Source organism: Poecilia reticulata, linkage group LG15, assembly GCF_000633615.1.
Source record: "Poecilia reticulata strain Guanapo linkage group LG15, Guppy_female_1.0+MT, whole genome shotgun sequence".
In the NCBI taxonomy this organism is placed as follows: Eukaryota; Metazoa; Chordata; class Actinopteri; order Cyprinodontiformes; family Poeciliidae; genus Poecilia; species Poecilia reticulata.
Window position 1 is genome coordinate 19,166,236 of NC_024345.1, and position 27,558 is coordinate 19,193,793.

The 27,558-nt window shown below is 40.1% G+C and overlaps 3 protein-coding genes across 7 annotated transcripts in view; all 3 read left to right on the forward strand.

The window, feature by feature from the left end:
* The first annotated feature begins 512 nt into the window (after nt 1-512).
* Nucleotides 513-11,946, forward strand: zgc:172136 (FERM domain-containing protein 6). Of its 3 annotated transcripts, XM_008429868.2 has the most exons (15): nt 513-682; nt 1,119-1,280; nt 3,358-3,547; nt 4,972-5,062; nt 5,977-6,056; nt 6,535-6,611; nt 6,752-6,947; nt 7,329-7,484; nt 8,065-8,130; nt 8,553-8,621; nt 8,730-8,904; nt 9,056-9,334; nt 10,260-10,388; nt 10,507-10,565; nt 10,690-11,946. In XM_008429868.2, the coding sequence occupies exons 3-15, from the start codon at nt 3,470-3,472 to the stop codon at nt 10,957-10,959; spliced, it is 1,725 nt and encodes a 574-aa protein (XP_008428090.1). In that variant the 5' UTR covers nt 513-682; nt 1,119-1,280; nt 3,358-3,469; the 3' UTR covers nt 10,960-11,946. The 3 variants fall into 3 exon arrangements, with proteins under 3 accessions (XP_008428090.1, XP_008428088.1, XP_008428089.1); XM_008429866.2 differs by lacking the exon at nt 1,119-1,280; XM_008429867.2 differs by lacking the exon at nt 1,119-1,280 and having other exon boundaries at nt 513-676.
* Nucleotides 11,947-12,513: 567 nt separating this feature from the next.
* Nucleotides 12,514-25,572, forward strand: tarbp1 (TAR (HIV-1) RNA binding protein 1). 2 transcript variants are annotated; one of them, XM_008429870.2, is made up of 30 exons: nt 12,514-13,964; nt 14,592-14,689; nt 14,782-14,851; nt 15,165-15,313; nt 15,419-15,471; nt 15,568-15,665; nt 15,742-15,877; nt 15,957-16,053; nt 16,506-16,595; nt 16,692-16,839; nt 16,944-17,207; nt 17,695-17,792; nt 17,891-18,049; nt 18,129-18,212; nt 18,279-18,355; nt 18,450-18,693; nt 18,800-18,988; nt 19,090-19,289; nt 19,373-19,444; nt 19,566-19,686; nt 20,500-20,610; nt 20,702-20,851; nt 20,936-21,022; nt 21,109-21,311; nt 21,398-21,479; nt 21,567-21,738; nt 21,873-22,058; nt 22,347-22,471; nt 23,513-23,649; nt 25,002-25,572. In XM_008429870.2, exons 1-30 carry the CDS (start codon nt 13,031-13,033, stop codon nt 25,180-25,182), a joined length of 4,815 nt encoding a protein of 1,604 aa, XP_008428092.1. In that variant the 5' UTR covers nt 12,514-13,030; the 3' UTR covers nt 25,183-25,572. The 2 variants fall into 2 exon arrangements, with proteins under 2 accessions (XP_008428092.1, XP_008428091.1); XM_008429869.2 differs by having other exon boundaries at nt 18,129-18,355.
* Nucleotides 25,573-25,676: 104 nt separating this feature from the next.
* The window catches only part of LOC103477028 (5-hydroxytryptamine receptor 1D), a 4,458-nt gene continuing 2,576 nt past the window's right edge, over nt 25,677-27,558 (forward strand). For both annotated transcript variants that reach the window (XM_008429871.2, XM_008429872.2), the window contains exon 1: nt 25,677-25,993. In XM_008429871.2, coding sequence (XP_008428093.1) covers nt 25,846-25,993 — 148 coding nt within the window. In that variant the 5' untranslated portion in view covers nt 25,677-25,845. The remainder of the gene's footprint in view (nt 25,994-27,558) is intronic.

The following is a 27,558-nucleotide window of genomic DNA, read 5'->3' on the forward strand; positions in this document are numbered from 1 at the left end:
TCCAAGTCTTGTATTATTTTCCTGCATTTGCAATGACGCAAATGATCCTGAAGGTGGCAGTGTTGACTAAATTAGATCTGATCAGATGAAGTCCTGGCTAAAGTTTTTTGGTCATATTATTTATTTATTTCGTGATGAATTTTGACAGCATAAAGTGGATTTTACTCAGCACACTCCTTCTCTTAAATGTTTTAATAATGGCCTAACTCAAATTAATTGCGTAACACATGCCCCTACTGCTCTTGTAGAGCCTGGGCCTCTAATTAGCACATCTCACAAACCACCCAAGTCGGGGGAGAGAATGAAAAACTACTTCTTTCAAATATTAATAAATTGAACCTTGCCCATTAATTAACATGCTGGTTTTTCTCTTATGGACTCCTTTAACCGAAAATGTACTAAAAGAGGGGGTTTAAATCGTAACATGCGAGAAAAAAAGTTTCTGACAGAACCATTCAACACCCCCATAAATAATCCCAGATGGTGTCGCTCAAACGTTTGGGCTTCAGGGTGGTTAAACGCAGGCATACACATGCAAGGTGGAGTACAACACTCAAGAAGTAAAACTGTCGTAGTTTTTTGTTGATAATTTCTTTGATTAAAAACGTTTTTATCAAGCCGTGAAAATACCTGCAAGTGGACAAACTGGGCTCCTTCGCCTCTGGCAGTAATTGCTGTAAGAGTAAGTTATTCGTTAAACTATTTGTACAACACTTGTTGCAGTATATGAGTAACCAAACTTAAAAAAGAATATATATAAATAAATTTAAAAAAAAAATAGAAACGAGCAGAATGGGGTTTTTTGTTGTTGTGTTTTTTTTTCCCCTTCCAGATTTATAATTCGTGATTTAACTAGTAAAACGAGTAAATAACTTTGGCAGAAACTTTTAGGGATGTTGCGTCGGTTGCCTACAAGTATTTCCTTAAATAAAACACAATATTGGAGTCATTCAGTACAAACGATGTTACAAAGCTGTACACTCTTAACGCCTGTCAGGACTCATATGCCAACCCGCTCCCCTCAAGCTGAAAATCTGGCTCACGCCATTGTTTTAAAATGGGATGAATGTACATGGTGTTCCCCTGTTTATGCTAATTCCCCCTTTTATATTTTCCAGTGGGGTTTTCCTCAAACCTGAGAGAGGTTGCACATTGCAGACAAGCGATGTTGTTGGGTTTTTTTTTCCCCCGGGCCAGCAGCAGTGTGCTCAGAGGTCAGGATTATAACCGTCTTGGAGGGGAATTAATGCATACAGATGAAGGCTCTCATGTGATGCCAGGTCTGAGCAGTTTAGACTTTTATTTGAATATTATTTATTTTGCAGCTAAATGCAATAACGGCAAAGGTTTATTCTCTTTTCAGACATAATTTAATGCTATCCAATACATAAATGTAGTCTATGTTCATATCAGATTGTTTTCTTTCTTTCTTTTTGCAACTTAAAAACATAATTTCCAACAGCTGGTGCCTTCCTGGAGAAACCTCTCGACCTTCTTGGATTTAAACGTTGAGTCTGTTCAAGTAGCAGATCCATATGTTAAGTGTAAAGTAATTTTACCTAAAGTAAAAAAAAAAAAAAAAAAAAAAAGTATTTTAAAGTTGATTCCCAGTGTGGAAATGAACTTAGTGTTGCAACTTTGGCTTTTTTTTTTTTTTTTCCAATGTTAATTTTAAAGTTGAGTACTTCTTCCTTGAGTTCATGCTACTGGAATTTCTGGTTTTTTTAATGTCTGTTTGTGTCGACACCCAGTCATCAGCGAGGCCGTGTTTGAACTTGTTTATAAATCATATTCAGTTGGACCCTGTAAGCCAAGAAAACTTGCTCTGGTAGTTCACGCAGCTTGTTATTCTCACTGGCAACACCTCTTTTTAATGTTTCCTTTTTTCTCCTGTAGATTAATCTCGTCTTGTATCTTCCTGTAAACTCAACTCCTGAGGTCTTTTGGTGTCAAACATACATAAATAAATAAATAAATACAACTTAATTAACTGCAGCTATCTATAGATCTTTTACACAAGAGGAAGCATTAGTTTTGGAAGTGGTGTGTTTCCCCCCCCCCCACCCCCCTTTCAGGGCCCTGTTCTGTTTTTGCTTCATTTTTTTGGTCAGAGTGGGGCTTAAGAGGATCAGAGTCGGGGCACAGCAGTAATTAACCTGATTAAATGATTCTTAGACTTACCACTTGGGGCTTTGGGCCCCCACGAGGCAAAATATATTAACCCTAGTTGTTGGAAGAACGACTTCAAATGATTTCTGATTTTATGTTGGGTACACTACAAACACAGTCAACATAGTTTTTTCCAACATTTCCAGTCTAGAAACTGTTATAAGGATAAAATGCAGCTTGTGCAAGGAATCTAAGATATTCACGTGTGAAGAATTTATTTTACTGTTAAGTATTGGTATGCTTGTGTGGTTTGGCTTCTTTTACAGATGGTTTAAAATTTGTTGAGTCCCATGTTAAATTCAAGTTTGTTGGATTCATTTTACCCAATTCAACAACGACGACAAAAAGCTTGTCGGATAATTAGACATCCCAGATGGGGATTATTTTAGACTGATTGATTTTTGGAAAAAATCACATTAAATTAAGTTAATATCAGGATTATCATAAGTGCGTGTTGTTGCTGGGAAACGTTTGCTTGCAGACATTATAAGACAATTCTTTTTTTCATATCCATATCTTTTCCATTTTTTTAAAAATGGGATTTTTATGTTTTTAAATGTTGGTATTGTTTTAATCATCTCACCTGCTTTTTCAGTTGCAATGAAATGCCATGAATTGTTGTTTAAAATACAGGGTACAGTGTCATATTTATATGGGAAACATATATAGATTATTTACATACAGACTGACTTTTTTAAGCTTTCTTTCTAAGATGGTTCTGGTTAATGTAAACATTTATGGTTAGAAGGTAGTTTCCTGTTGCATAGAAGGGAACACAATCTCAATTGCTCTCTCTTTGTGGACATCATTTCATAGACAACAAACATATTTGTAGTGCAGGATATTAAAAGAGCATTGCACAGTATTCCAGTTTTCCTCCATCTGCCTTTTACATGTGACAAAAGTAAAATATGCGGAGTAATTTAGTTATAGCTAAAATATAAATTGGATTATTTGATTAGCCCCAGTTTTAACATTGTTTGACAATTCATAAACTGCTTCAACATTAGCACGGAGCATGACGTGTGATGCCATATTAGTACATCAGATCACACGTGAGTTGATCGTTTTCTGAATTCAGCTGCTTTTTTTTTGAACATCCAACAGTTGCTGCACTACATTATGTGTTTTTCTTTATTCTATTGCTTCTTTAATTGTCATGCTATTTGTGTATTTTTCTTTTACTAGATGCAATATGGCTGAACTTGACTTGAACACATAAAAAGCGAAAGCCAGAAGCAGAAACAATTGTGAAACGGTTCATTTCAGACACGGAACTTGTCACAGACCCACATGAGACATGTCGACACCTACCAAGCATGAGAGAACCGTTTGCGTTCTCCTTCCCAACAAAAGCCAGCTGGACGTCAGTATCGGGGTGGGTGCTCAATGGAGCTTTGAATCTAAATCTCCATATTTTGATGGGTTTTGTTTTTGTTTTATCACAGTGATGGACATGTTTTATCACAGTGATAGACATGGGCTGGTATGATATTCTTAAGGTGCGACAACCTGTTGTAAAGAAATACATTTAATAGAAAAATTATAGATTTTTAGCAAGAAGGCTGCAATATATTCTACATCTTCTAAAATAAAACATAGATTATTGCAAATCAATTTTTTTTAATCACATCCAGTAATTAATTTGATCCTAATGTATACACATCAGCAAAAACATTAAATAAATAGACCCTAAATTTAATCCTCAATAACTCAACTTGAGGCTTCAGATCTTTAAACCAAAATCTAATGGCAGTCCCATTTAAAAACTGAGAACTTGCCTTTAAGGATACATTTCATTGGTCCTTGGTTATTTAAAGTTTACTTCTTGTCATCGCTTTATTTATTTCTCAGATTCTCATGGATTTTATTTTCTCTGAAAGGTGTTGTACGAGTAAACCTTTGCTTATTAAGTTAGCATTCTCATTGCTTACAATGTCATCCTGTTCTGATCTTTTCTAGATTTAAAAAATATATGTAAAAAAAGCTGAATTTGGGCATTTTAATTAGCCAGTTTGTTTTGGGTAGAATTGAGAGCTTTTTTTTTTTTCCCCACAAACAGTCACTTTTGCCATAGGAGAGCCATCTCAATCCCCCCCACCCCTCTGGAGCAAATCTGGCCTGACCCTGTAGGAGAGCCACACCCACCATCCTGTTGACACAGCCTCTCAGGACAGAATACAAAGTAAAGGTGGCACAGATTACAAGCTGCGCTTTAATTAAATCTGAAATTACTGCAGGATAACCTAGCGGCGATGAACGTAATCTAAAGTTTATTAAAAACAAAGAAATGCTACAAATATTTCTAGTGAAATGGAACACTGTACAGATTATTACAGTTACAATTATGTTAGTTATCATGTAAACATGTTTATGGTACAGACTGGTATACGTTTTAACCTGCAGTTGTGCAGACATGTTGATTATAGTTTGCCATATTTTTTTTTTTTTTTTGTGTACGTGTCCAGAAATATTTCTAAACGACCTAATTTGGCTTGCTTGTACACAAAGGGGAAAGTGCAAGAGTCGTTTTGTTTTTTAAGCTCCTATACTTTCCTAGCTATGCTCAGCAACAGGTGGGGGTTGGGGCAGAACGCCACACAGCCAGAGAAAATGCATCTCTTCAAAAACCTGTAAACTTCAGAAATTGGAATTTGACCAATTACAAAGTTGTTGGCTTCTAAAAGTTTGGCGTACCTTGATGCCAATAACCAGCCCGTGTCTACACGGTGATTTGTTCAGTGTGAATGTGTAGTAAATACAGAATTCTGCGTTTTTGTTTTTCTTACTCACCGACTTCAGTTAAAGTCTACCGGACAGGATGTGTTTAACAGTATTGCGGAGCTTCTCGGAATTAAAGAGATGCACTACTTTGGCCTCACAGTACTGAGAGGTAAGTTTCCTTTCGACACCCAACTCCTACAAAAGTATTTTGAGAAAACATGACCATCAACAGCCTGATTTATTCCTGTTTACGCTACGCGACAATGGCTTGCTCCACTGTCGGTTGTTTATGCAACTTTAGAAACAACCTGTCCACAATTAAGCCGTTTTGCTCAAACAAGAAATGCCATTCTGCCCTCCACGTTTGCGCAATGTAGCGGTGTAATCCAGTTTAGCCGCAGAGCAAAGACCTGAACTTTCTGTTTTCCAGCGTTCCCGTTTTACAAGTGCGTGGAAATGCCCCGGTAATCTTGCACGGCTCACCACTTCAACAAGCAGCCTTTTGTTTTTGCGGTGTTGGTTCAGCGATCACTCGGGCCTGGATTCCTGCAATATTAACTTCATTAATCCTGGAATGCACGCTTGCATTCCTCTGCTTCACTGAGGAGGGACGGGTTGATGATGAGGATGATGGGAAGAGGAGGGTGGGAGTCGGGAATGGATTTGTCATGACACAGGCCGCCTCATTCAGCTGTTACTCAAAGGGCCTCGATGAGGAATATGAGGCAAGGGAGTCTGAGTGAGTCAGAGTGGAAATGAGGAGATGGGAGGTTAAATGAACAAGTTGTGAAATAACTTGACGAGCGTGTTTTGGCTACACACCGTTGAACAAAAACGGGAGAAAAAAAAAAATATTGTCCAAGTCATGACTCAGAGAACCTGGCAGAAGATGATTCCACATAAATTACCACTGTGGTTGCAGCTTCCTGGGTTGATTATCTCAAATGTGCCATATCGGGCTGCTCTTCTATCACTCTAATGACTCTAGTTAGTGTGGGGGTAGATTTTTATAGCCTGTCATTCTTTTTTTTTTTTTGTCTCCTTTTCTTTGATATTGTTTTTTTTCCCCCATTTCCATCCTAGACAATGAACACATATTTTTAGACATGGAAGAGAAACTGGCCAAATACTTTTCCAAGGAGTGGAGGCAAGATTCAGGAAAGGTAAAGCGGCTAACACCTGCAGTAATTTATTTATTTTTTATTTTTTTGCCCTTTTTCTGTTTGGCCTACTTACTAAATTGTGCCTGACAGTTGAGCAGGACATATTGTTGCTTTGCTAAGTCTTTATATGACTTAAAATGTTGCACATTTTTGTCACGCTGCAAACACAAACTTCACAGAACAAAGCAGTACTTCACTGTGGAATGGAAAGAAATTTATATATTTAATAAATATATATATTTTTTAAAAATATAAACGGTGTGGGTTATAGTTACATACTTTGATACCCCTAAATAAGTGCAAGAAATCACCTAGATATAATTGGAGTGGATGAAGTTTACCTGTTTGTAAATGGCCCCAGAAGATTATTATTTGCCAAGACATTATAGAAGCTGTTATTTATTTTTGTTTTTTATGTGGTGAGACATGCAACCCTATTGTAATATTTCTCTACTTTTTTTTTTTTTCCCCTCCCCAGGGAACACTCAAGAGACAAATCCCTTTACTGCTCTTCCTTAAAGTGCAATTCTATGTTGAAAATGGAAGACTTTTTTGGTATGTCCAATACGTGCACTGCCTCCCGCCCCACTTCTGCTCATGACTTTTTTTTTTTTTTTTCCATCAACATTTGTCATTTTTGTGACTGATATCTAAATTGTTATGGTGGGGGACTGTTCTTGTTTTCCTGGCACCAGTGAGAGAAAGGCGCGGCATCTCTACTATTCTGACCTGCGGGAGCGGGTCCGGCGCTCTGAATGTCGTCAGCAGGAGGAGGTGTACTTCCAGCTGGCAGGTTACGCTCTGCAGGCTGACCTCGGTGACTGCCCGATGCAGAGGGAGGGCATGGAGGTCACCTCCTATTTTGAACCCAAGGACTACTTTCCCCCCTGGGTATGTACTAACATCTGCCAGAAACACACACACACAAAAAAACCTGTGTATAAACATTTATAATATTATTGTAGAAAATGAAGTTTCAAACACCCCCAATTATTTATTTTTTACTATGTTACAGCTATACATTTCAGTGTATTTTATTAGGGTGTAATTTGATAAACTATCACAAAAAGCATTGCAAAATTGTTAAGTGAAAGAAAAATGATGCACGATTCTCGCCATTCTTTTGAATAAATAAAAATCAAAGTGTAGCATGTTGCATTTGGGTTGTTTGGTCAAAGACGTTTGTGGCAAAGTCTGAAGAAGCTCAAGGGGTCTGAATACTTTTGCAAGGCACTAAATGTCAGCTATGCGTGTCCCACCTTCCTTCTGAAGATCATAGCTAAACGTGGGGTGAAGTACCTTCTCTGTCACGGGCCCAAAGTGCACCAGGAGCTGTGGGGCATGTCCACTCGTGATGCCATTTTCTCCTTCATCAGAGACGCGTGCCAACTGGAGGATGTCCCCGTCACATTTTACAGGCTTCAAAAGGTCAGGACACTTCATCACGGTGCTTTAAAGGGAATCCTTGTGATTTATGGGTGTCACTCTTTGAATTATTGGGCAACTGGATTGAAGATTCAGTTCAAGTTTTCCTCGGAGCTTTGAGAAGGATGAAATTGGATATTTAGTCATTCTAGACAAGTATGGAACAAGGTTTTCCAGATAATCCAGTCCAGACTTCTAGTGTAATTGTGATTTTTTTCTTTTTTCTTTTTTTTCTTTACAATTTTATGAACATACATGGATTATGGAATCTAACATTTCCAGAATGTTGTAGCAACTGCCAGGAAAGTTTGACTCGGTTCAGGAAATCCTGTTCTTATGAAGAGTAAAAGGTTCACGCCGTTGCGTTTCCAGTATGTCATCTTCCACATTTGAAGCAACTTATCTGCTGAGTCATATTTTGAAACCTGATCAATTTATTGCACAATAGACGGCAGCTTGAAATGTTATGTTAGCATCGGCTCTGCTTCTCTCTGTGACCTAAGAGGGAGGTTTGGCTGTGAAAGAGTTATCTTATCTGAGCAGCTCGGATGCCTCTCTGACATCTCATCATTCTTTCCTTCAGGACAGAAAGGAGGAGAAAGGAACAGCGCTGCTTGGTCTCACCCTGCGAGGAATGCAGGTTTATCAGGTGCGTGTTATTAATGCGCAGTTTGTACGTCAGCGCATGTGTACACAAAAACCGATTCTGTGTTGGCTCAAAGACGTTCTCCTTTGTAGCCGTGGTCCTAATAAACCCCCCGACTAGCTGTGCGAGGAATGTGTGGGATTGCCACTAAGCAGTCCGTTAAGAGATAGCCGCCTGCTGTGCCTGTCAGTTGTTTGATCTGTCAATCTGGGGCAGATTAGCGATTAGCCACCAGGCCCGACTGATTTTTGAAGCCAACAGACCGTGAGATATCTGGAGAATCTCTTGGTCTTATTAAAGTCCAGATGGCATCAAAACAAATAAAATTACATCACTTGTTCTAAAAGACGTTAAAGCAGATTCCATAATAATAATAATTCCACATTCAAAAAGCTGCTAATTAAATGTCTGCTTTGTCTCCGCAGGAAGTGAACAACATACGACAGCTGCTGTACGACTTCCCCTGGTCAAATGTCGGCCGTCTAACTTTCCTGGTGCGGACGCTTCTCGTTTGCGCGTTTCTGTTCCCTTTTGAGAGTAACGGGACTCCTTGTAATTATTTTAATGGATATTCGCAGTTAATTTTACATTGTCTCATTTAGGGGAAGAAATTTGAGATCCAGCCAGATGGCTTGCCATCGGCCAGGAAGCTGGTTTACTACACCGGCTCGTCGTTCCGTTCTCGACACCTCCTCTTGCATCTGAGCAACAGCCACCAGGTCTACCTCAGCCTGCAGCCGGCCCTCAAACACCTGCGACAGGTGGAGGAAAGCAAAGGTAAAGAGAATAACGTGTGGGATTAGCGCTGTTTGGTAGAGCCGCTGTACAGTCCTCAGTATTTAGGACCTGAAAAAGGAGTCTGACTTACTTAAGCACATATTAGATGTTTGGCTTTACAACTTTCAATGTCGCTTGCCTTGATCTTTAGAGAAGAAGCGCTACAGAGAGTCCTACATCAGTGACGACCTGGATTTGGATCCGCCGGGCAGCGAGAGCAGCCCTGGTCTGTCTCGACGCTCCACTGGCAGCTCGGGCATTGAAGCGGACGCCCGCCAGCACAGCATCAGCACAGAGATGACCTCCATGGGGGAAGAGGGTCTACAACACGGGGAGAAGTGTTTGAGCTCAGTAACCAGCCAGGACAGCTCCTCCATCTCTGAGTTTGACCTAGGCAGTAAAGATCGAAGAGAGGAGCAACAAGACGGAGGTGGGATTTGTTTTTACATGAAGCACTTAAGATGCTTGTAAAAGGTTTTCACAAAATTTGTGGTTTCTTTTTGTTTCCGTTTTTGCTCTTTGTCACACTTTAATGTCTCGTATCAGACAAAGATAACCTTATTAAATTCAAAATGCAGTTTTCAATTATAGTACCCTGTTATAAGTGGGGTTGAGGAGCTATCTAGACCAATTTGGCCTTATGTGGAAAGGTTAAATGATAAATTAATTGTAACAAAGCACAATATCTGGTCCTATGCTACTAGCCACATCCATGTCAGATTACTGCCAGACCTGTCAAATTAAGAAATCACTAGCATGAATTTGGCTAAAATATGCAACACATCATATCCCAATGAGCTGAAATTCAAAAACAGATGAGTCATTGATATCTAAGGCTAAAGATTTATGACATCAGAAAATCACCCTTAACCTCAAATAGAGGAAACGTGGAACAATGATGAATGAATTCCCAGACTAGCGTTCCAAAATTTCTCCAAGTGTGCATTAATGCCTCATCTAGGAGCCACACAGCGACCCAGATATAAACCTAGAAGAAAACCAGTTATGTTTAAGAAGCATTAGATTTCACACATGGCCAGGTTGATTCTGATGGCTTTTAGGCCTTTTTAGTAAATTAGATTATCATTTGAGAACTGCTTCTAATAATAATGATGATAAAAAAAAGTTCATTTAATGACCTGAAAAGTTTAATTGCAACAGTAAAGCAAAGACAGAATTGTGTATGCGGACTAATGAATTTTCAAAGCACTGTACCGTTTTTTTTTTCTTTTTTTTTTTTCTATAATTATTTTTTTAATGTCTATTAAACCTTACTATTAAATTCAAACTTTTTTTCCTAGATTTGTGATTGTGAAAAATTATTTTGCCTACTTAAAATGTATGCTGTTTTCTAGCGATCAAGGCCAGAGTTGTTAGCCCAGAGGAGGCTCTTGTCGATGAGCGTTGCGAAATGTCCCAGCTGGCTGATCTTCTTGGAGTGTCTATGGATTTTGCCGGACGCTCTGCAAAGACTCAATCACCAGGTATCAGTGAAGTTCACGTCTTCCTCCACATTATGTAAAAGTAGCGGCTTTTATTCTGAAACTCGGTCCCCTTTCATCATTATCAATATTGACAATTTAAATCATGTGTGCTCCACAGAATACAAAAGGCAGCCTCAACATGCTGATCAAGATGCTTTGTTGCCCATGAAGAAAATGGTAAAAAAAAAAAAAATCACTCGGAAATGTTATAACCCAACACGCCTTTAGTTCGTGTTGGATTGTATTTCCAACATTTGTTCATTTAACATCAGTTTCTTCTTCCTTCTCATCAATCCTGAAGTCCAGACCGCAGACTTTCCCCAATCGCCACAGCCTGGATGATGTCTGTCCTTGCCCACCTTCTGCACCCACTGGAATGGCTGTGCCATCCGTTTCGTCCCACATCTCTGGGCTCCCAGACGTCACACCAGGCACAAAGACATCAGTAGATCCCAGTTATTACCCCTATCTGCACTGCCAAGCCAAACCCTCCTTCTATGGCCACAGGTCGACCAACTGCCTCTCCCTGGACACTTTAAGTGATGAACAGTTCCTGGAATTCATACTCTGAGATCATGAGAAATATGCCTAAAGTGTTCCATCATTTAGAGAGCAGCGGAGCTTTGAGGCATTCTGACTGTGTTTTGCGTCATGAGGGATATTTGTATTTCATATTGGAGGCAAGATGTGGAAATTCTGTTAAGATGTGATTCCAATGGCGGGAAACAAAAACGGCGACATTTCAACAAATAAACCGCCCATATTTATTCATGATGTTTTGTACATATTGCTCTTATTTTATTGACATGCATTTAAATCATTTATTAAAAACATGGATTATTTTTTGTCTTTTGTAAAGACCACCATATGAACATTTTCTCAAGTCTTTCTTTAAACTGTGCAGAATTTCAGTTTTTTTTTTGTTGTTTTTTTTTAATCCTTCCATTGCAATTGTACGTTTAACACCAACAGCCCACCCGCATTGCTTTTTTTTTTTTTTGGTCTAATATTGTAATCAAATTTGATGTAGAACTTTTGTATTTTTTATCTTTTATGATATGCTGTTTTGCATAGATTTTTGTCAGTTTCCATTCATTCAGTTTCACAACAATCTACAAATGTGCAACCTTAACCTTTCACAAATGGCAGTGCCTTAATCTAAAGTATCTCCAGTCTGTCCTGTGTTCTGTCTGCCATAATTGCAAGACAAATGTGCTCTTGGTGAAGCACTATTTTTGTAACAAGTACTTTTTTTTTTTTTTTTTTTTTTTTTGTGTATGGATCCAAAGCATTTTTGTATTATGTAACTTCTCCCAGAACAAAGAGCCTTTGGTTTTCCCTCTGAATTTTGTCACAACCTTGGTTATTGGTGCAAAGTGAAGTCTTTAGCTAATATGAGCCACTTTGATTTATGTTCTGTCATGAAACGCATACACATTTACATAATGCCAAACAGTTATTAAAAACAGCCTTGCATTGCAAATACTCTATATATTGAATTGTAAAAAAACATCTTTTATATCAGTAAAAATAAAAAAATATTCATGGTATGAAATTATACAAGGATTTTCGTATTTCTGTTTCATGATGCATGTGTAGTTTTTCTCGCATTACAGGCAGCAGTTGGAGAGTAAATGGTGTTGACGGTGTACTGTAGGATTCTTGTCATTCCATACACTGTCTCATACTGGACAGTAGGTGTAAGTTCACAAAGAAATTCAAATCCCAAGGCTCAAACTACATATGTGTAAAATCCATGGACCACAATTGACTGCTGGTAGGAAATTGCCATGATATTAAAGTGAACATCTTAAATCACTAGAAATATTCTACCTAAAAACAGAAGACTATTTGACGAGAGTTCTAGAATGCTTCACATGTAACTGTTTCTGCAGTTGAAAATAGGAAAAAAAACCTTGTAATTCAGCATTTCAACATCCAGTATTTTTGATTTAATATTTTAATATTCGAAGTGTAAAGAACTTAGAATATTAGATATCTAATATTAGATATTGCCACATTACGTAAACGTAATGTGGTAAAATCTTTAAAATTATTTTTTAATATATCACTGATGTGAACTGCATGTGACCCATAGAAAAAGAATTTAACAGATGCACATATCGTCATATTTGCTAAATTAGAGATAAATTCGGATGACGCACACATACCTTTTTGAAAATAACATATATGCAGACATTAAACACTTCAGTAAGCTCAATTTCCTCTTCATTAATGTTTATTTTAATGGTCTGATGTAATATTCTAATTTTAAATCTCGTGTTAGCTTTAAGAAAAAAATATAACCAGCAGACGTCAATCGTTATGTCTGCTTTTCAATAATCAAATTGAATAGCTCATTTCATACAGGTATGTACAAAAAAAACTGAGTACATGGTGAAAACACGAGCTTGAATATTTTTGAATGTCTTAATACAACTAAAATACCAAGGAACACATCAGCAGTTGTTTACATAATTTATAGAACGAGTGTTTCATTTCACTCTCGCGAGAATTCCGGATTACGTTTACGGAAGTTTACATTCTTATTGGGAAAACGTGCGGTCTGTGCCATTTGTCTGGTAAAAAGCCGGTTGTCGTATCTTTTACATGCTTGGCACTATCAGCCTAACTCATAAACAATGTCTTCCGCTTTGATTCAGGCGGTACTGAGCAGCTCTCCTAATTACGATACTTTGTTTGAATCTCTGTGCTGGCCGGAGGATTCGTGGCCGCGGACGGATCGTGTCGAGGCGCTCACTGCTCTCATCGAAGCTCTAGGACCGTTTCTGACCGACTCCGATTCGGTTCAGACTCCACTGACGAGTGTAAACAGAAGTGGCATTCGTGACAAAATTGAGTCGGTCATTTGGTCGAAATGTCTGCCATTTCTTTGCCGACTCTCAACAGAAGCGAGGGATGACGCGCGCTGCAGAGAGAGCACGGCCACTGTCTGCAGATTGCTCGGTGTCTCCGTGGGTGTGTGCGGGGGAAACGTGCGGACTAGAGTGGTTTTATCAATCCTGCCGTCTTTACAGCGGATGTCAGAGGAGGAGCCGCTTACGCCGAGGGCTCTCGGTGTGCAGGTTGCTGCTGAAGCCCTGGCTGCTCTCATGCCTCTTCTGACAGCGGATGAAGAACTCACACTCGACATTTTAAACTGTGCGCTGTCCTCTGTCAGATCGCTCCCCGATTATCTGGTGTCCAAAGTAATGGTCAGGATCATTTTAACTTCGCTCAGTTGCTGCAGCGATGCGAGGTCCAACATCATCCTCAAGCGCATCCTGGATGATGTCTGCAGCTGGCACTCCACGGAGCGAACGCCGGTGGTCACCGAGAGGACGCTGCTGTGTTTGACCGTCCTGTCAGACCACCTCCTGAGGTCTCGCACCCCCAGCTCCTCCGAGTGCCGCGAGGCCGACCCACGTCTGCGTCCTCAGTTCTGGATAATTTGTCAGGACGGACTGACGCACAGGGACAGCGTGGCACGCAAGAGGGCACTGTACCTGTTGAAAAGATGCGCAGCTTTATCCGAAGAGGATGGCTTTGATTCCCGTTCTTCTACATCAGAGGAGGGTAACATACAGAGTACCCATCCAGCTTTTGTTCATATGTTTGTCAAAATCACATGCTAATAAGTTATGCGACGTATTTGACGTATTTTTTGTTTTGCTTTTCACGTAAAACATAATGGAGAGAAAATGTCTGGAAGCAGGCAAAATGGAAAAACATTTAACTTATAAAAATGAAATACTTTCACTGATTAAATCACCCTTTGCAACAGTGGAAAAGGCAGAGTTTTCTTGTTGCGCCTCTGCAGTTGAGTAGAGATTCATTTTTTAGTGTATTTAAAGCTCAGCTGGTGAAGATTCAGTTGGAATACTCTGCAGTAATGTTTACATTTTGCATTTTAAAAAGCTATGTAAGCTAGCTATGTTTTTCTAACATAGCTAGTTTACTTGAATAGACAAGTTATTTGCAAAAGCAACAGGCTGGCCTTACAACACAAGAAAATCAAGTGTACCTTTTGTGACATTCTTGACTTGTTTTATATAATGGCAGCAAAACAAGTAGCTTTTTTTCTCTATTTGTATATCCACCTTTCAGCAGACGATATGTTCTTCTACATAATCGATGTAACGCAAAGTACTCTCATCTTTGAGAATGGCATGCAGTTCGCTAAAACAAAATGTTCTTTTGTAGGAGAGACATTGTTCAAATGGGCCCCCAGCAAAAGCGAACCGTTGAGGGAGTTCTGGGAGGATTACACTCTGGTGATGGAAACGCTGGAGGAGAATCAGGTAGAAAGTTCTACAGAGTTGTTGTGTCACAGCCTTTTTCAGACATTATAATACAAACAATCCTCGGCCTCTCCCTGTGTCCCTCTTTGCAGGTTCATGTTGTTCGGCCAGTTTTAAACAGAATTGACACGTTAATCCAAGCAACAGTGAATGATAGTGAAGGTAAGCTTTACTTGTTTGAACGCTGCGTCATCTTTGGACAAATGACTTGCCTTTTTCTTCATTATTGTATGTATCAAGTTTTGTCTAATGCTAGAAGTGCGCTATTCTTAACGAGCTAAGGCTAATAAAAATAAAAACTTGGAATGTTTTGTCAATAATTCTGTGTTGCTTTCTTGAAGGTGCTAAGCAAAAATCAAGTCTGCATTTCTAAAACCTTTTAATCTATTGACGTAATCACGAAAGATTTTAAAAACACTTAACGTGCATCAACACTATAGTGAGCTAACTCTGAGTTTGTTGACCGGTGCTGCAGGGTCAGGCCTGTTCCACCCGTCCTGGCTGCTGTGTGTGTACCAGCGCATGTTCCACAGTGAGAATAAATCCTTAATGAGAGAAGGAGTGTGCCATCTGCTTCAGCTGCAGGTTCTTCAGCAGCCGGCCTTTGCTGCGGCCTTTTCTCAGGTATTTGCTGCAAGGCAACTCAAGTCATCATATGTCACATAAATAATTTCCTTTTCTTTCTTTCCTTCCATTTAAAATCCTTCTTTTGGTGCATTGCTCTTGCAGTTTGTCGTGGGTTCCTTTATGAATGTTCTGTCTGAAACGTCCCTTTTCTGTAGGTGAGGATTTAAATTTGTCTTGTTTTCTCCAAGTTCTGGAGATTATGTCACTCGTTTCATATTAGTTTTATCTAACTCAGCCTCTGTCAAATATAGATCACCAGGGCAGAGTGTGGGAGACTGTCCTGAGCTGGCGGTTAAACTCCAGGTCTTCCTGGTCACCTTCTTCACAAGCCTGCCATCGGAGGACAGAGGTGCAGCTGGGAAACAAATGCAAATCCATGAATCACATTTCATAATCTATTTCTAGCTGTTGTGTTTGCTCTGCAGGTTGTGTTTTGTTTCAGCTGATTCAGCAGCTCAGCTCCAAGCACTGGTGTGCCGTGCCGCTCCTCTTCATCTGTCAGGCTCTTTCACATCTCCCTCCAAGTCCTCTGCTGAAGATCAGCGGCCTATCTGCTCTGCGGTAAGTAGTGAGGTTATCTTTGGACACGTTATTTTAGGCGATGAGACTGATTTTACAGCATTTGTCCCTTGCATTTTAGGGAGGTGCTGCGCTGCACCATGATCACTCATCAGGTTCTGCTAAGAGGAGCCGCACAGTGTTTTTTACTAAAGAGCGCCCTCTCTCTGACAGATGTGGTACGATGAAGACGTTGATGTAGAATGTTGAAAATAAAAAGCAATATCCTTAAAATAATTATTGTTGTATGAGAAACATATTTAAAATAAATAAATAAATAAATAAATAAATAAATAAGACGAAATACTTTTGGTAGGTAGAGGTTTGTTTTGACATTTTAGGAGCTGATGCAGCTAGAAAGAAAAACTTATCTGAAAAAAAATAAACAAATGACTTTCACAGTCCTGGTAACTATTTCATAGTAAGTCATTATTTTAAGTCAATTGTGAAAACATGTTAAAAGTCTGAAAATTTAATTTTAAACCAAGTGTAAATATTAGCTGGCGATAATAAATATTATGCAGAAGCAAGTTTCATTGCTTTCCATATTATGTGTACTAGTTGTATTGGGTACTTGGAAAAATCCAACTAAGTTTTAAGTTGTTTTAATCTTTTTTTTTTTTAATTGCAGAGCGAAGTGACTGTAGACGACGTGTTTAGTTTCCTGGTGCATTTTCGTGCCGATGAGTCTTTGTGTAGAGGGACAGAGCTATGGAATGAGGTTTGCTCCTTACCCACATATGCACTCTTAAGTATATTCAAATGCTGTATTACAATAGTTGCAACAACTGATTATCACTTCGTGTACTTGTGACAGTTGTGCATCTGGTTGTCGGACCATGAATGCAGTTTCAAGTCCAGAATTCTGGACGGCGATTTCACAGATGATCCCACACAAAAAGGAACCATTAGAGCCTATGTTCAACAAGAGGTGCTTGCTTATCTTCGTGTTCCAGCAAGCACAGGCGAGTCTGGTGTGGGAGTGTTTTCGATACAGAGAAGAATTGTATCTATAGATGTGATGTATTTGCATGCGATTCTTATCAGAGTCAGTTTCCCTGTCACACAGGTCAGGCAGAACGGCTACCTGACTGTAGAGAGGCTGATAAACTGGCAAGAGCCCTTCTGCTGTGTGTCGACATGGAGAGGAGGCGACTGGGAGGAGAAACCAGTGAAATTCTGTGTTCACTGCTGTCTCCGCTACTGGACACCCTGAGCAGAGTCTACGCCAATATCTACCTACCTGTCCGTAAGAGTGACAAGAGCCTGCAGCTCCTGTTTAGACTGCTGCAGCTTGGGACGAAGCCTTGTGGTCAGCAAAAAGAAGTGGAAGGTTTGCATTGAAGCTCTGCTCAAATCTTCCCCCTATAAATGAATTCAATTTATACATAGATTTAATTCATTGAAAGAAGACTTATAGACTCTTTCCTGTCTTTTTTCTCAGTGTTTTAGAAAATGCAACAATTTATTTGATGGGCTGGAAAGTAAAAATGTACTACATGATTCACAAAACCTTTTAGCACTCCAAAGTGCAAAGTAGTTCTCTTAGAGTGATGACAGGTAAAATATCACAAAAATTCTCGCGAACACTAAAAAGTAGGCACCATTCATTCAGGCCCCGTAACTGTTTTTGTAAATAAGTGCATAAATATTTTAGCTGAGTTAGTAAGCCAAATTACTGAAGAAGCTGAACTGAAACCTAAAGAAATGAAAACGGCAAAAATATTACTGTTAAATGTGTCAAAGAAATACAGCAGGAACTTTGTAATAAATAAGAGTAAAACCCCAAAAAGACATTTTGGTTTGCACTTGTTTCACAGAGGATGAGGTGATGTTTGCCATTGAGCAAATCTTTCTTAAACATGTCGATCCAGTCCAGGGTTTTATCCTGAGGAGGCTGTGTGGGGAGCTGCAGGAGGTAATCAGGAAGAAGAGCATTCTACATCACTGTCCAATTACAAAGAAGTGCTCTCGGTCAAGAACTCAGATGTCTGCACATGCTTTATTCTTTGACAGCTCTTTGACGTTGAACGGGCCGAGCTGTATCTGAGTGTCCTGAGGCAGCTGGTCGTCATGTGCAGCTCTTCGTCTCGCTGCCCCAAGAACATCCAGCAGTTCGCGTTCCCCAAACTCATTAAGTACAGCCTTTCAGTTTTGCTTGAGCCAACCCAACAGGTATACATTTAAATATATGTGCTCATCGTCAGATTTGCTGCTCTGAAGTTAAGCAAGGACTGTTTTGTGTTTGTCTTAGGTCCCATCTGTGTCCAATCAGGTGTCCAAGGCTATCAGTATGGCGTCTATGGCTACAGTGTGTGAGCTCTTGCATCAAAGAGAAGTTAGTATGAGAGCAGATACTGCTTCTGCCCTGAAGTCCATGAATGATTATTTCTGCACTTTGAAGACTTCCTCACAGGGTCAGTCATCCCTCGGAAACATTAACAAATCCTTGATGAAACCACAACTATTAGGTAGTTCAAGGTTTGTGGAGACTCCATACTGAACTGAAGAATATATATTCAGTACTGCGGTACCATGATAACATTTTATTTTATTTTTTTTTGGGGGGGGGTAGTGACCTTGAAGCCCAAGGCCTCCTGCAACAGGACTGGGGACGCATTGCTGCCAACTTCTTGCGGGACCAGTGGATTTGTCTAAACTTCCTGATTAGGACTGTAGGGATTCCAACATCTGCAGAAATTTCCCAAGTGTCCGAGACCCTCGGAGCTGCTCTGAGTTGCAGCGTTGAGGCCTTGGCTCTGCTGCCCAGTGACCTTGTGCTGCCCGTGCTAAACTTCATGAACACGCTGCTGCCACAAGTGCGTATCAGTCCAGCAAGAATGAGAAATTTAAGGACATGATCACACTAAGAAAGTTCTGAGGCTGGTTGACCCTCATTCTCATAATCTGTGTTTTTGATCGTAGCTGGTACACGATCAGGAGGATCTCTGTGTGCAGGCGGTCACTCTGAGTTGGGAGCTTGTACAGGGACTTAGCACCAATGCTCATGACTTCTGGCCAGCACTAAAGGGCTTCGTCTCCATGGCCTTCCAGCACAAACTCCTGCAGCTGACACATGGTCAGGCTCCGATTCTCACGACTGCACTGAAAAAGGTTATCCACACTAAGACAAAGCAACTTTTCCCCCCCTCAATATCTTCTATTTTCTATGTTAGAAGTTCACATCTATGATGGTGTTAAATGTTTGTGTTTAGATTTTCACAGACTTGTTGGAGCTGTCTCAGTCAAAGAGCGGTGTCTTCGGTGTGCTACTTCAGCACTGCTGTCAGACCTGGCTGCCCAATGACCCAGGCAGCAGGGATCAGGCTGCTGCTGTGTTCTCTAGTGTTTTTAATTACCTGGATATAGTCACCGAGGCCTGTGTTTATGGACCAGTGTTCAGGAGAGATCAACGGTTAATCAAAGCAACATTCCCTAGGCTTCTGTTCTTGTTCCTCATTGTTCTTTTAACAATATTGCTTTTTTCATCTTTCAAAGACTCGTCCTGGACGTCCAGATATATGTAGAGCAACTTGGTGCAAAGTGTGCTGCTAATGCTGCAGTTGCAAGGTAAGCAGCGTTTTACCTCTATGGAGATCTCGCATCTGGCTTGTTAACTCACCAGATGCTGCGAGTTACCAAGATCACCACCAGAGGTCACTGTTGCTGATGTGCTGCTTTTGTTTCCCAGCGATATCAGGGACGATCAGCTGCCGCGCACATGTGTGCTGACATTTCTTAGCCGCCTGGATCCTTCTGATCAGCAGCATCAGAGACTCATGGAGGATTTAGTGATGGAGCTGCTGAGAAAGGTACTAGTGGCACGTTGGGTGGATGGGAAAGTGGATCAATGCAACATGCAAATTGGTTTAGCTGAAAATCTTTTTTTTTCCACCTCAAATATTATTTTAATATTGAAATAGTCATTTTTGAGAACTATGAATATAAATGCAACAAACTACAGCGTACCCAGCAAAAGTGATTAACAGGAGATCTGTAAGTACATAAAAAAACAATTTAGTTTGATTATTTATTACTTAGTAGTTATATGTTGAGTTTAAAGTAAAACTAATCTAAAAATTGCTAAACAAATTGCTACTCTTGATAATAAATAAATGTAAGTAAAACATATTTAAAGTTAGACATGAAACACTGAACTAGCAATGCATGACATCCTTATTTCCTGTGGTAGAAATTCAGCAGTCCATTTTTCACCAAACTGGAAAAGAGAAGCAGTAAGATAAATGGGTTATGATTTCCATAAGCCAGGAAATGGCTACAAGAAAATTGCAACAGTGCTTTGATAAAAGAATTGGTCAATTTCCAGATTTGTTGTCCTTGTTTATTTTTGACACATTTTACTGTCAGAAAAAGATGAAATACAAAATGCAAGTGAAATTAAACTCAGCTCAGGTTAGTCACAGTAATTAGTTATTTAACAAAGGAAGGCACGTTGGGCCAGGTTAATTTAGATAGCTTTTTTCCGTTTAATGAATAAAAACAGCTTTTTGTATTTGCTCTGTAATATTTGAAATTGCAGTTTTACTGATTTATTTGTGCCATAAATGCATGAACTACTTCAGCCAACGCAGTTCACACCATTTCTCTCAACTCCACCGCCACAGGACAGCCTCATAACAAAGTCCAAAGTCCGTTACTATGGTAACTCCCTGCAGCATCGGGTCAAAAACAGAGCATGGCAAACACTGCTGCTGTTGCTTCCCAAACTCAAAGAGGTGAGTTAAAAAGACGTTTACTGACAGTTTTCTCTGAAGCTAACAGATTCTAGAATAAAATCTGAGCTTCGTGTTGCGTCTGCGCCCGCAGGAATTTGTTGCCACTCTGGTGAACCACGTCTTTGAAGCTGGGTTTTGCAGCAACCAGGCCTCAGTGAAGTACCTGATTGAATGGATGATGATTCTTATTCTTGTCAAGTATCCGCATCATATTGACAAATTCTGGAGCTGCTTCAACTTTGTGAGCTCGTCCTCTACTTGTATGGTTGAACAAATGAAAGTGAAACGTCAGAGAGCCATATTTTTTAAATGTTGTGTTGCGCAGGATCACGAAAAGACAAAGACGAGCATCTGCACCTTCCTGTCTGTCCTGGTTCACTTCAGTGTCATCATTCCACATGTTGAGGATAAGGTAACTCTCTTTAGCTTTCCATATTCTAGTGCCATTCCTAAAAACTTTTTTGGACAGCTTTTGTTTTTCATTGTTTCTGTTAAAAGGTCGGGCAGCTACGTAGAGCCCTGGACGTCATCCTGCAGTCGTGTTTCAACCACAACTTCAGCGTGCGCCTGTATGCATTACTGGCATTGAAGAAGGTGTGGAGCCTCGCAGAGGAGGAGGAAGAGGATGATGAAGCTTTCAAGGGGCTGTCTTCTGTGGTGACAGCCTGTCTGAACCAGGCCGAGGCCATGCAGAGCACCGGGTTAGATGCAAACAGCCGCAGCAATAGCGTGTTCCAATGCACATAATGAGCTTATTCAAAGATGGTTTTTGCTGTTTTTCTCTAAGAAACGCCAACAAGAACTGGCTGAGGATTCAGGGACACTTCTTTTTCGGAGCCTTTCATCCCATCAGGGATTACAGCATGGAGGTGGGTTCATTGTTCTGCGAGCACATAAGGTCTGCTGAAGCACAGTTTCACAAATCAACTGTTTTCCTTTTTTTGTTTGTCTTCTAGACCATATTTCACATTTTTCCCAGTCTGTCAGAGTTGGCTGACGATGAGTGGATCCCACTGTGGAAGTTCGAAAAGCTGTCATTCTTCCCTGAAAGGCTGTTAATCCCGTTTAGGAATTCTGCTCCTGAGTTGGGTCAGCTCCAGGCTGGAGATTGGGTCCAGCAAGACCGAAGTACAGAGACGTTCCTCTCAGCAGGAGTAACTAATCCATGAGGCTAGCACATCTTATCCTTACTGTGTGTGTGTGTGGGGTGTGTGTGTGTGTGTGTGTGTGTGCGTGTGTGTGTGTAATGTCATATTTCCCAGGCGAGCAGGATAAAGAGGAGTGCTGGTCTGAGGTGCAGAAGAAGATCACACCCTGGAGGTCAGGGGTCAACGATCAGGAACCCGAATTGAAGCTGGTTCCGGCTCAGCGGGCAGCTCGGCTGGGCAAACAGCACGGCACCCTGCTGGTGGTGGCCTCCTTGATCGACAAGCCCACTAATTTAGGAGGTTTGTGTCTAAATATAATTTTTTAAACCTTATCACTTAAACTACATTGGGTCTGGGCTTTGACTGGGCCATTCTAATGCATGAGTATTTTTGATCCAAACCGTTTTAGTGGAGCTCTGGCTATATGTTTCGGGCCGCTCTCCTCCTAGAAGGCTAACCTCCGCACCAGTCCCAAGTCTTTTGTAGCTTTTGAAATGTTCCCCACACCATGATGCTGCCACCATCATGTTGAGTGAAATTACATCAAACAGACTTAAATTTTTTGACTTGTTGCTGCTGTTGTTTCAGGTCTCTGCAGAACATGTGAGATATTTGGGGCGAGCGGTCTGGTTCTGGACAGTCTGCACCATCTCAATGACAAACACTTCCAGTCCCTGAGCGTTTCAGCTGAGCTTTGGCTTCCTTTGCTAGAGGTGAATTGTGGATTGTTTACCAGCCATAGCAACATTTGCTGAGGATTAAAGTACAGTGACCATCAAAAGTATTGATAGCTCTCCTACATTACAGCTACAATCTTAGACTTCAGTGCTAACACACCGAAGGAGGATGATGCATGGTTTAATTTGTTTTTTTTTTTTGTTTTTTTTTTTGCAAATGCTGATCTTAATAGTGTGATCGTTTTTATTCACCTTCACTGAGTTGAGACTTTGTAAAACCACCTTTATCTACAATTAGAGCTGCATTTAAAAATATATATGTCTCTATTTGCTTTGCTCAGCTAAAGAAACAGATGTTCTTTGTAAAATTCTGCAAACTCATTGAGATTGAATGGAGAATATTTATGAACCGCAATTTTAAAAATTAGGAACACATTTTCAGTTTTATTTATATCTGGCCTTTGACTTAATCATCTAAATTACCTGTGATGTAAACTATGACATTGCAGCTCCGGCTGTTTATTTATGGTTATCCTGCTGGAGCGTTGACCTTCACCCTAGTTTTAGGTCTTTTGAAGCCTTTACAATTTGATGCTGCCTCCATCTCCAAATATAGCTTGTTGTTCTTAACCCAGAATGTTCAAGATTGGTTTTCGTGATGCGGGTTGTTCTCTAAAGTTTTCTAAAAGCAGCTATTGTGAACCGAATAGAAACTACACATGGTTGGATTGGGTTGGATTTTTAGAGTAAGTTGGGTCTGAATTGTAATAAAATTAAAGAAAGTTTGTGGATGAAATGTAAAATAAATAAATAAAAAAAACAAGTTCAAGGTATGTGAATGTTTTTGAAAAGCTTAGTGTAGATAAAGAGAAAATCCCCGTAGGGAGATAACGCATACAACAGTAATAACCATTCTGAATAATTGTTACACTGTGTGAACCCTGATTTACTGCAGTCCATATCTTTGTGCAAACAGGTTTTTCTGTGTGTTGAGCTTTTGTGCTGTTTTTTAGTTCCGCAGATGCTTTACAGTTCGATGGTTTATTTCATTTCCAATATTCCTCTGTTTTCCTTCAGGTGAAGCCCGTGGAGCTCACTCATTTCCTCCAGGTAAAGAAGAGCGAAGGTTACTGCATCGTCGGAGTGGAGCAGACTGCCAATAGTCAGAAGCTCCAGGACTTCAAGTTCCCTGAAAAAACTCTGCTACTTCTGGGGTAGGAGGGCAGTAAGAACATTACATTTTAAAAAGGGGTCAGAGTTCTGTTTTTTTTTTTTCCATCAGAGCAGCCACCGGTCTCTGTCTTCCACACCCTTGTGGGTCTCTTAGTGCTGAAGCCGAGAGCTGACAAGGCTATTTTAGTGTCCTCTCACCCGTTAAGTTGTCGCCCCCGTGGGGGTTTTGCTCCCCTCCTTCGCCGTGTCTACCTGTCGGGGCATGCTGGTCTATAATTGGCTGTTCCTGAGGGAAGCGAAGGATAGGAATTACTCAAAATGACACAATGAGCATGATTACAAGAGTCTTTCACTTCTATAATCTGTGACATCCACTAGTTTGGTCACCAGATTTTCTTTCATGTAGCAGCTGCATACAGCTGGAACATGAGTGGCAGATAGTGGCACTCGTGAGGCAGAGGGAGAACAGTATCAATCCCTCCGCTTCAGGCGTGCCAGTTTGTTTTCTTCAGTTCAAACATGGATGCTGTGGTGTTGGCGTAAGGGCCTCATGTGTAAACACGCGCTTTAATGCTCTCACAGCTGCGCTCTACTCTGCACATTGTGGCCTGGCTCTAATTTCCCATCAGCCTCTCTATTGTCTCAGCCACTTGCCCTCCAGATGAATGTAACCCATCAACAAGTGTTTCCTCTCTGCGGGGCCGACTGCCGAGATTAAACGCCAGGCGCTTATTACCCTTTTATGTTTACTTAGCGCGGCCGATATGGGGCAGCGTGCGTTCTCGCTTTATTACAGTTTGTTTTGCTCTTGGAATTAAACTCATAAATCAGCTTCATAAAGAGCTCAATTTTAATTTCAATGCCTACTACAGGTGTGCTTGACTGGGGATTTACATTTTGTAAAATTGCTAACTTCAGCATGTATTATTGGGGTGTTCTGGGATTAACCAACACCAAGTGGTGCATCACTATGAAGCGGAATAATAAATATGTATTGTTTTTTGAAAGTATTAATAGGAGTGTGTGAACAGCAGTTTTTAAGCCGTTCTGTTTTACGGTCAAATAGACTCGGTTTCTTAATTGGTGATTCTAAATGCAGTTGGCTGCACTGGATTTTATTTAGGGTGACAAACAAAAAACGGTAAATGGTCTGCTTTGTAAAACGCCTTATCAAGTCTGAGGACTTCAGAGCGTTTCCACTACAATCAGTCATTCGCCCATCATGCAACGTAATTGTATTAAAGTATTTTAGAAATTTTTGTTGAAGCTTCGTGTTTATTATTAAGAGTTTGTCCTGTTACTGTTGTTTTCAAAATAGTACCAAAACCCTGTCGGAGTTTAACTAAAACTTTTTCCCACGTCAAAACATTTAACACCTGTCTCCCTCTGACAGCAACGAGCGGGAAGGTATTCCTGCCAATCTGCTCCAGATGTTGGACGTGTGTGTGGAGATCCCTCAACAAGGGATCATCCGCTCACTCAATGTCCACGTGAGCGCTGCCCTGTTGATCTGGGAGTATACACGGCAGCACCTCATCACTGAACCACAAGAAGTCCACTCACAATGCAGCTGAAGAAGAAGAAGAAAATGGAAACACAGCCGATGTCGAACCTGCCACAGATCCTAATCAAACTTACACACAGTTGGTGTGTTAGAGGACCGTCGGGACTTGCATGCTGTGTGTGACCAATAGTCCTGCCAGGGTTCAGTCTGGTCAGCAGTCATTTTATGTTTTAATAAGATCCCTGTATGGGGGTCAGTTGTTTTATCTAAGTATTGCTTGTCATAAATGAACCGAGATTGTATCTGTGTTGGCAGAACTGAGTTGTTTATGAACTTTGTTCTAATTGCAAACTATGTAATATACCACTATATATATTAGTTTTTGCTAAATTGTTTTGTTTTTTTTTTCTAAATCAAGTCATACTTTTTAAAATCTAAAAAATAAACTATCCTTTTTTCATACCTGACTTCATTTGCTTCCCTACATCATAAAATGACTAACAAAACAACAATAAGAACCAAAACCTTGAAAGGGTTAAAGAGTACATTCATGTTTCCATGTGTGTATTCTCCTCCCCCTGGCATATGAAAAAACCAGGCTGCTTTACCTGGAGACGGTCATTAGCTCGAGTGGATATGGGTCACGAGAGACGGCAATCGCTTGCTTTTTCAAAGATATAATGCTTTTCCGTTCTTCAACATGTAAACGCGGCAGCCCTGTAGTTACAGTAGCATGGAGGATCAGCATGGCTTCAGGTCACCTCTGCAGGCTGCGGGGATCAACGCGAGCCGAACTGAAGAGACTGAGGGCGGGTTGTCCAAGCAGACCCGGCTGCTGCTGGAGGCTCTTCTGGTGATCATGTGTTTGGGCGCTGTCATAGGTACGACACTGACCTGTGGAAACCTAACTTTATGTTTAGAATATTTAAATGTCGCTTCTATTTTTTTTTTATACAGTTGATTGTTTTCAGAAAATGTTTTTTATATATAGAAAATCAGTGCTTTAATTTGAGAATACTTAAGTTACACTTTTACTATTGCTGTAGAGAAGAAATCATGTTAATATTTTATCGTTTGTGCTTCTAATGAGAGTTTAGTGTCAATAGATTCAAAATATATGTGCCAGTTACATGAGGCTCTGTGAAGCAGATGAGTCTTGTAGTAAAGTTCACCTTGTAGGATGTTTTGATCATTCTATATAGATATATATGTATATATTTTTTATTAATGTTGATTGTTTTAGCCAAAGTTGTTAGTGAGCCCATCCTCTGGACGAGAGGTGACCCCACATGAGCGGTTTCTGGACTCATTTTCTTATCTGGGCCCGTCCTCTGTCAAGGTGTCCCAAATATTGTGAAGGAAACTTTATGTGACTTTCTGCAGAACGTTAGTCTGTCCTGAATGATGCTCAGATTAGAATAGTGGTTTCTTTTCAGCCCTTTCTCCAACTAGGCCACTGCCTTTATGTGTGTGTAGAAATGGTCGTGCTGTTTCTAGAGCAAGCTCTGCACTGGTGGAAAAATCAATTCCTCATTTCAATCCTCTTTAGGAGATTCTCCAACACCACAAAGCAAATTAATTTCTCTCCTTGAAGTTACTGTCTAAATAGTTGATTTGGGTTCGATCTTACTGGCACCAATGATCTTATCCCTGAGGCTCTTTTGATGCAAAGTAATGGTGACAGCATCTATTTTCTTAAATGTAATGATTGACAAACGCAAAATGATTTTATTGCGCCTCCTCCCTTTTAAAGCAACCGTTCTGCCCCTCTGATTTCAGCTGGTTGACAGAGTGATATCAGCTGACCTGTCTTTATTAACACCAGCACTTTGTTAATAATAAGTTCACTGTTACCAGGTCAGAAACACTTTCCAAGTTATCTGTAATGAACTATTCATAACTTTGCAATAATTCAATTTTTCGTCGCTTAAATTGTGTGTGAAAATGTGACACTATGTCTGACTTTTTTTTTTCCTGTTAGCAAACCGTTGGTGCAGAATAGGAAGAGAAAATAGACAAAACTTTGAAAATGTATCTAACATAAGGACATTATTATTTCTCAAAACACTAATGATAAGATTTTAAAAAGAACAAAAAGGTAGAACTTAAAAATGTTCTTCCTTTTTTTTCATTTTGTAATTTTTTAAATGGAAAAAAATGTCTTAGGAATTCTAGCATTTTTGTTTCTGTTATGATTTAATAAACCCTTTCTATCTAGGAATAAAATGGGTTGGTTCATAAGTTTTTTTGCCACTGTAATAAAAAAGATTATGGATCTCAAATTTATATGATTATATATATATATATATAAAAAAAAAAAAATTCCCTTCTCACCCTCCGCGGGTGGTCTGTTTCATCCTCTGAGCTCGGGTCCTCTACCAGAGGCCTGGGAGCTTGAGGGTTCTGCGCAGTATCTTGGCTGTGCCTAGAACTGCACATTTCTGGA

Excerpts from the sequence above, each read along its gene's own strand:
- zgc:172136 (XM_008429868.2), top strand. The coding sequence starts at position 3,470 with ATGTCGACACCTACCAAGCATGAGAGAACCGTTTGCGTTCTCCTTCCC. Across the intron at positions 5,063-5,976 it reads TGGCCTCACAGTACTGAGAG|ACAATGAACACATATTTTTA; the intron begins GTAAGTTTCCTT and ends TTTCCATCCTAG. Across the intron at positions 6,948-7,328 it reads AGGACTACTTTCCCCCCTGG|ATCATAGCTAAACGTGGGGT; the intron begins GTATGTACTAAC and ends TTCCTTCTGAAG.
- tarbp1 (XM_008429869.2), top strand. The coding sequence starts at position 13,031 with ATGTCTTCCGCTTTGATTCAGGCGGTACTGAGCAGCTCTCCTAATTAC. Across the intron at positions 18,356-18,449 it reads CAACTATTAGGTAGTTCAAG|TGACCTTGAAGCCCAAGGCC; the intron begins GTTTGTGGAGAC and ends GGGGGGGGGTAG. Across the intron at positions 22,059-22,346 it reads CAAGCCCACTAATTTAGGAG|GTCTCTGCAGAACATGTGAG; the intron begins GTTTGTGTCTAA and ends CTGTTGTTTCAG.